We start from the raw sequence: 8,706 nt of genomic DNA, 5'->3' as shown, positions 1-8,706 counted from the left end.
AAATGATCAAATTAAGGTCCTACATTTCCCCCAGAAAAAAATAATTTGCCCTTTAAATTGGTTTCCTTGTCAAAAGTATCTGACGTACAACTGAAAGACAATCACCTGAAGGGAGGTGCTTGGACCCCACTTACACTTTTTTTTCAAACACAAAAGAGGAACAAAATGTACTACTTTAAACTGCTGTCACAGACGCCATAATGACACAGATACCTTCCCTGGGAAACATGGTTCCTACCTTGTCCCATAAGCGTAGTTTACATCTTGCGCTAACATGTGGGTTTCCTGATCTGATCAATATGATCCAATCACTAATCTGATCAAGGATTGTCACCTCTAGACATGGTATTAAAAGGTGTCTCTTGTCCATTCAGTGTCTGCTTTGTGACCAGATTTCCTTGTATGCTAATCATTTAACAGATACATTTTTCTAAATAATACTTATTTATTCATTTTTTTTGACATTGAAGCCATAAATGTCAATGGTGTCACCTGTCAATGATTTTGATCATTCTGATTTAAATGGTTTCACCGTCTAGATCCGTCTTCACATGTGGTCAGGAAGATGTGTCTGTTAATCGTTTACACCTGTCTAAAAATGTGGGCACAATCAGAATATTGACAAAAAATCATGAGAAAGGAGTCTTGTAAATACCAGGTATGAACGGGGCTAAAAATAGCAGAAACTCATATCCAGGGCAACATACAGACACAAAAGAGGACAATGAAGTCGTTTTATTTCTAGATCTGTACGCAGTGTAAAAATCAGGATAAAAATCTACATTTGGCCTCAGAGCATGTCAATATATTTGTAATATTCCAAGCTGAACGATCCTCAGTGTAAACAGAATAAAGTCCTGTTGTTACAGATGAACTCAACAGGCCATGTTGTGAAAGAGTCTGTACACATGGTGATAACGTAGTAACTCAAAGCTTTAGTAATGTTCTCAATGTCATACAGGGCCGGATTCCCAGACACAGATAAAAGCCGAGGTCTAGGCCTAAACAAAAACAAATGTGTTTCATGGAGATTCTCCATTGAAAGTGTATCTTAGTACAAGACTAGACTTAATCTGTGTCTGGGAAACCAGCCCACAGTATATTTATAAGTCAAATGGAAAAAGGAACGGCATATTGTTTAATTTACAACGTAATATTAACTAGAATGCCAAAATAATAAAAACCAACATCTGGAGATGACAATAATGGTTTAGGAATGATGTGAGGTTATAAAGATGACTGCAATTTTGACAAACTTGCAAACAATCTTTACAGTAATGCGAAATATCAATATGATATATCTATATATTCACGATTGTGTAAACTTAATTTTTAAAACATGACACAAAACATTTAAACTTTTAGCTTCCAAGAGAACAAAAAGAAGAGAAAAAACATTTTGAAAAATGTCATTTAGATTTCTTTCCTTTCTAAAAAAAACGATATCCATTATGAGTAACTTCCTCAAATTGGTCTGACAAAGCATCCCGGTGTTGTACTTTACAAACTCATCATCTTCAGTATTATTCACAGTGGTCTTTCTTAAAAAACTGTTTGTCCAAGAGTAGAAATCATTGGTACAGAGCACCTTCGTCCAGATAGGAAATGAACCAGTTATCAACAGAGAGGTATTCATTTCCAGTTGGCTAAAAGAGAGATATATATTTTAGAATATGAATCAAAAAAATATTAATATGTGATGAGACAAATATAGAATGGTACTGTATAAATGTAAAAGTATCAATTGCACCTGTCGGATATCTAATTAGCATAATACAACAAACTCCAATCAAAATCGGTCAGTTTAACCTATTTCGACAGAGCTAGACTGATGCTTGTCAGACCATGAGACCCCCCCCCCCCAAAAAAACAAACATGTTGTTTCACAAAATCTCATGCAACGTCCAAACTATTATGACCCCTCTATGTAAGGATGAGACTCTCACACACATGATGGTGTTCTTCATTTGGCTCTACAAACCCGCACAAGTTTCTTAGGACTTCTCTGAACTCGGTACAGCCGATCTGCCAACTGCTGTCTGTAGCATTCGAACAGTTTGGGCTACACACTAATATAACCCATCTGTGTAAAGGTGAGACTCTCATTACCACGTAAATGTCTCGTAAGACTCGTCTGAAAGTCCCCCGGTATCAGTTGAATAAAATGTTTGGAAGTATACTGTATATAGAGACTGTTCAGTGCCAAAAATAACACATGTTTTTCTTTCTTATACCTCTAAGATATAGGAAAGACACTTCAGAACAAACTTCCTTTAGATTTTTTTTTGTTCTATGTAGTGAATCTGTTTTTCAATGTTTGTTTTGGCTAATAGCAGTAAGGCCAAATAAAAAATGTTAATCAATTTTTATTTTTTTTAATAATTTTTTGATACTTCAAGGGGTCTTAAAATTCTAAATAAAATAGCTAAATGACCCTTGGTATGACCTTCTTAAAACAATTCCATATAGCTTCGTAGACCCCCCCCCCCCCCCCCCCCCCACCTGCTTAGACTGTTCAGTGCAACAACAAAAATAGAAAGGAGGGGGTTAAATACATGTTAAAAAAACAAAAACCTAATTCTTCCTGATCTTTCTTATATCTCTCAGATACAGGACAGACAGATACAGGACATTTTGTTTTGGGACTATCCTGTCTGTTGTTCCATGTGGTGAATCTGTTATTCAATGCGTTTGTATTGGCTAACAGCAGGCATAAATGGGTCGTAAAATCCCCCTCCCCTGGCTTAGACAGGGTTTCAACTCTTATGGGTTAAATGTCATTTCTTTCTTTGTATCATATAGAAAACATTATTTTCTGACAGACCATATCAACAAGAGTGTGGCAGAGTTTCCTACTTTTTTAACCACTACTATGTAGATTGTTGATCCGTAGATATGGTAAAGTACATTCTCAGAATCAAAGAGAAAATCCTTGGACAATGAAAATCACTGTTGATAGAAACAATGGTTTGTGAGGAATGCAATATAGGTTTGCCTTTACAGTAGAAAAAAAAACATATTCTTAGCGACATCAGTGGTGACATCATATCCGGTTTCCTGTGTGTCATTCCAGGGCGTTGTAGGGAGTTGTAGTCCTCAAGGTATTCTCACAACTACAACACAGGCTCCAGCCCTTCCGATGTTGAGATTGACCTCCTATTGGATACATACAGTACAGGTTGATTAAAGGTCATACAGTCTGTTTTAAAAATAGATTTTTAACAGTAAGGAATTGTACCAGGCTGATTCAAGTTACCTCAGTCCATTCATTGTTCTGTGCATCATAGGACTCAACACTGTTCAGGTAGGACGTTCCATCGTATCCTCCGACAGCATATAGCCTGTCTCCTAGCAGACAGATACCTACAGCATCCCTGGGGACACTCAGAGAGGATACCGTGGTCCATGTGTCTGTTTTGGGATCATACCTGCAGTGACACAGAAGGGTAATGGGAAATATCTGTAGAAGTATAGTGAGCCCTGAGATATTATTTATTTTACCAGGCAAGTCAGTTAAGAACAAATTCTTATTTTCAATGACAGCCTAGGAACAGTGGGTTAACTGCAGAACGACAGATTTGTACCTTGTCAGGTTTTCGGGGGTTTGAACTCGCAACCTTCCGGTCACTAGTCCAACACTCTAACCACTAGGCTACCCTGCCACCCCAGATACAGAGCAAAGAGCACAACTTGTATATGGATGAATTCAACAATATCTTGTGATTTATTTTTTTGTATTTTTTTCTTCTTCAATTGAATTGTTTTGACATGATGGTTTCTGTGCAGTGTGTATCAGATACAGGCAGATTTTTTTTTTATTACAAAATGGCCAGCAGAGGGTGGCAGAAGCCAGATAATCACACTGCTAAAACCAACTCCCATGGAAAGAATGACGTGTCTTGGGTTTGCCCTGTACATACAGACAGACAGAGACAATGGCCATGTTAGAGAGCATAAAAAAATGTGATGCATTGTGTGTAAATTGTGACTTGACTGACTGATCTACAAATAATAATGAGTAGTTATTTATGACGCAATGTTTTTTGTTGTTGTAGATCAGTCTGTCGGCAGTCGCCTGCACCGTCAGCTGCAACTTCAAACAAACCCAATGGGCGCGTTGCAGCCGACGTTAAAGTCGTGTAGAGACAGACTAGTACCAAACCCCCTTGCATCAAAATGAACTACTCAGTCTTATATCACCCATGATACGTCACAGTTTTAATGCTCTCGAACACAGCCAAAGTCTCAGAAAGCACCACAACCTAAAATGTCCTCTGTGTCTCCATATGTATAGGTATACTTCATCGTCATAAAATTCATGAGTCTATAACAGTTGGAAAAAACTATGTAGACTTTTTTTGTGTTGCTCTAGTACAGTACTGACATAGGCTACATTCTGCCCTCCTCCCCAAAGTGTACACTTCCCTTTCTGCAATGGATTTAAAAGCATTGGATTGGTGTACGCCTTGGCTAGGAGGGAGTTTCCACCATTGTTGAATGCATTTTCAGGAAGTGTGCAAGTCCCAAGAATCGAAACGCAGCCATACTGTAGAGTAAAACTATGTTTGTTGACCTCTCTACACAGTCTGGGAGCAGTGTTTTTTTTTTTTACCTCTCTACACAGTCTGAGAGTCTGGAGCAGTGGTTGTTTACCTCTCTACACAGTCTGAGAGTCTGGGACAGTGGTTGTTTACCTCTCTACACAGTCTGAGAGTCTGGGACAGTGGTTGTTTACCTCTCTACACAGTCTGAGAGTCTGGAGCAGTGGTTGTTTACCTCTCTACACAGTCTGAGAGTCTGGGACAGTGGTTGTTTACCTCTCTACACAGTCTGAGAGTCTGGAGCAGTGGTTGTTTACCTCTCTACACAGTCTGAGAGTCTGGGACAGTGGTTGTTTACCTCTCTACACAGTCTGAGAGTCTGGAGCAGTGGTTGTTTACCTCTCTACACAGTCTGAGAGTCTGGGACAGTGGTTGTTTACCTCTCTAAACAGTCTGAGAGTCTGGAGCAGTGGTTGTTTACCTCTCTACACAGTCTGAGAGTCTGGGACAGTGGTTGTTTACCTCTCTACACAGTCTGAGAGTCTGGAGCAGTGGTTGTTTACCTCTCTACACAGTCTGAGAGTCTGGGACAGTGGTTGTTTACCTCTCTAAACAGTCTGAGAGTCTGGAGCAGTGGTTGTTTACCTCTCTACACAGTCTGAGAGTCTGGGACAGTGGTTGTTTACCTCTCTACACAGTCTGAGAGTCTGGAGCAGTGGTTGTTTACCTCTCTAAACAGTCTGAGAATCTGGAGCAGTGGTTGTTTACCTCTCTACACAGTCTGAGAGTCTGGAGCAGTGGTTGTTTACCTCTCTACACAGTCTGATAGCCTGGAGCAGTGGTTGGACGCCGGGGCATCATGACCACCCACAGCATAGAGGAAGCTGTTGTACGTGGCCACACCCACCCCTCCTCTCCGCTTCGCCATGGGGGCACACATACTCCACTTGTTGGTGTGTGGATCAAAGCATTCCATCGACCGCAGACACGAGCTCCCGTCCCGACCGCCAACTGCAAACAATCTGTAAGGACCATAAAAGCGTTACAAATTTGACTTTGGATGCTGCTCAGAAATTGATGCTCATTTCTCTTCAAGAAATGTTGTGTCGGTCATTCCTAGAAAGTATTGTCTTTTAAGGGAGGGAGAATCCCAGGTTGCCTTAGCAGAAAGGGAAGAAGCGTTGTAGAAACATCTTCCTTAGCAGAGAGGGATGAAGGATTGTAGAAACATCTTCCTTAGCAGAGAGGGTTGAAGGATTGTAGAAACATCTTCCTTAGCAGAGAGGGATAAAGGATTGTAGAAACATCTTCCTTAGCAGAGAGGGATGAAGGATTGTAGAAACATCTTCCTTCCTTAGCAGAGAGGGATAAAAGGTTGTAGAAATGTCTTCCTTAGCAGAGAGGGATGAAGGGTTGTAGAAACATCTTCCTTCCTTAGCAGAGAGGGATGAAGGATTGTAGAAACATCTTCCTTCCTTAGCAGAGAGGGATAAAGGGTTGTAGAAATGTCTTCCTTAGCAGAGAGGGATAAAGGATTGTAGAAACATCTTCCTTAGCAGAGAGGGATAAAGGATTGTAGAAACATCTTCCTTAGCAGAAAGGGATAAAGGATTGTAGAAACATCTTCCTTAGCAGAGAGGGATAAAGGATTGTAGAAACATCTTCCTTCCTTAGCAGAGAGGGATAAAGGGTTGTAGAAACATCTTCCTTAGCAGAGAGGGATAAAGGATTGTAGAAACATCTTCCTTAGCAGAGAGGGATGAAGGATTGTAGAAACATCTTCCTTCCTTAGCAGAGAGGGATAAAGGGTTGTAGAAACATCTTCCTTAGCAGAGAGGGATAAAGGATTGTAGAAACATCTTCCTTAGCAGAGAGGGATAACGGATTGTAGAAACATCTTCCTTCCTTAGCAGAGAGGGATAAAGGGTTGTAGAAACATCTTCCTTAGCAGAGAGGGATAAAGGGTTGTAGAAACATCTTCCTTAGCAGAGAGGGATGAAGGATTGTAGAAATATCTTCCTTCCTTAGCAGAGAGGGATAAAGGATTGTAGAAATATCTTCCTTCCTTAGCAGAGAGGGATAAAGGATTGTAGAAATATCTTACTTCCTTAGCAGAGAGGGATAAAGGATTGTAGAAACATCTTCCTTCCTTAGCAGAGAGGGATAAAGGGTTGTAGAAACATCTTCCTTAGCAGAGAGGGATAAAGGGTTGTAGAAACATCTTCCTTAGCAGAGAGGGATGAAGGGTTGTAGAAACATCTTCCTTCCTTAGCAGAGAGGGATGAAGGATTGTAGAAACATCTTCCTTAGCAGAGAGGGATAAAGGGTTGTAGAAACATCTTCCTTAGCAGAGAGGGATAAAGGGTTGTAGAAACATCTTCCTTAGCAGAGAGGGATAAAGGATTGTAGAAACATCTTCCTTAGCAGAGAGGGATAAAGGGTTGTAGAAACATCTTCCTTAGCAGAGAGGGATAAAGGATTGTAGAAACATCTTCCTTAGCAGAGAGGGATAAAGGATTGTAGAAACATCTTCCTTAGCAGAGAGGGATAAAGGGTTGTAGAAACATCTTCCTTCCTTAGCAGAGAGGGATAAAGAGTTGTAGAAACATCTTCCTTCCTTAGCAGAGAGGGATAAAGGATTGCAGAAACATCTTCCTTCCTTAGCAGAGAGGGATAAAGGATTGTAGAAACATCTTCCTTCCTTGTTTTCTATTTTTCACCCAGATGCAAGGAAGAAAATCGAAAAAGGTTTTATAGAGTGAAAACACACTGCAAAACAGCACTTTGTTGTGTGCCATTATGTAACGTAGAGCTGTGGTAGTCTAAGCCCAGGCTTACACACAAAGAAAATACTTATTGTTTTTATACGAAGATTAGACCTTAACCAAAATGTTTTACATAACAAGAAACAGAACTGAGTCTTCCTGTTGTGTTGGTTATTAGCTTCTAGTGTGTACAGTATATACGTAAGAAATTCTCCATTTCATTTGGTGAGTTATGTCATAAATAAAGCTTGTGATTTAGTAACAACTGATACTGTCATAATGTTTTAGTACAGCCACTTACTTCCCGTTGAGTGCGGTGACTCCCATGGTGCTGCGTGGGGTGGACATGCTTGCCACGTAGTTCCACTGTCTAGCCTGGGGGTCCCACCTCTCCACCGTATTCAGGTAACTCCATCCATCATGGCCGCCTACTGCATACATGGGGCCCTCCAACACTGTTATACCTGGAGAGTTACAAAGAGGAGGGAACCATCAACCATACACTGTGTGTGTGTGTGTGTGTGTGTGTGTGTGTGTGTGTGTGTGTGTGTGTGTGTGTGTGTGTGTGTGTGTGTGTGTGTGTGTGTGTGTGTGTGTGTGTGTGTGTGTGTGTGTGTGTGTGTGTGTGTGTCCACAAGAATAGTAAACAAACAAAACTTGGACATTTTGTTAGTCCCCACGAGGTCAAATGCTATTTCTAAGGGGGTTTAGGGTTAAGGTTAGAATTAGTGTTAGGGTTAGAATTAGGTTTATGGTTAGGATCTAGGGTTTGTTTTAGGGTTAGGAGTTAGGGTTAGGTTTTTGGGTTAGGGTAAGAGTACGGGTTAGGGGTTAGGGAAAATATAATTTCGAAAGGGACTCAATTGTGTGTCCCCACAAGGTTAGCTGTTCAAGACTTTGTGTCTGTCTGCCTGTCTGTCTGTCTGTTTGTGCGTGTGTGTGTGAGTGCGTGCGTGCATCCGTGTGTGTGTGTGTGTGTGTAAGATGCTCAACCAGAGGCATCAACCACAATGCTCATTCTAGAACAGTTGAAGTGCTGTTAGATGGGTCACCATTGTGTGGAACTGAACACTGAACAAATGTAGTCGATTCTATTATCTTAAAACAGACTTGGGTTCTAGTACTATTTTAAATCATTTCAAAAAATTATATAATTTCCCATTTGTTTGGTTTAATGGAACCAATATAATAGCCCATCCATAATAGTCCATACAAAACCGCCCATCCAGCACCAGGCAGACCAGGGCCAACGTAGTATTAGAAAGATGTCACACAGGTCTGTTCTCCAAACAGGATATAAAACAACTGTGTTATTGCTGGGGGTCACAGAGGGGAATGGTTTTCAGGGAAGAACGACAGATTTGTACCTTGTCAGCTCGGGGGTTTGAACTTGCAACCTT

The 8,706-nt window shown here is 40.6% G+C and overlaps 1 protein-coding gene across 2 annotated transcripts in view; it reads right to left on the bottom strand.

Moving 5' to 3' along the window:
• Positions 1–720: 720 nt before the first annotated feature.
• The window catches only part of LOC109877766 (kelch-like protein 4), a 72,327-nt gene continuing 64,341 nt past the window's right edge, over positions 721–8,706 (bottom strand). Inside the window, exons 8-11 of one of the 2 annotated variants that reach the window (XM_031789528.1) lie at positions 7,608–7,770; positions 5,351–5,563; positions 3,257–3,428; positions 721–3,156 (exon numbers count right to left, since the gene is read on the bottom strand). In XM_031789528.1, the coding sequence (XP_031645388.1) occupies positions 3,097–3,156; positions 3,257–3,428; positions 5,351–5,563; positions 7,608–7,770 (608 nt within the window). In that variant the 3' untranslated portion in view covers positions 721–3,096. The remainder of the gene's footprint in view (positions 3,157–3,256; positions 3,429–5,350; positions 5,564–7,607; positions 7,771–8,706) is intronic. The other variant, XM_031789529.1, reaches the window with a different exon arrangement.

Source organism: Oncorhynchus kisutch, linkage group LG15, assembly GCF_002021735.2.
Source record: "Oncorhynchus kisutch isolate 150728-3 linkage group LG15, Okis_V2, whole genome shotgun sequence".
Lineage (NCBI taxonomy): Eukaryota > Metazoa > Chordata > Actinopteri > Salmoniformes > Salmonidae > Oncorhynchus > Oncorhynchus kisutch.
This window is presented reverse-complemented; position numbering and strand designations above follow the sequence as displayed.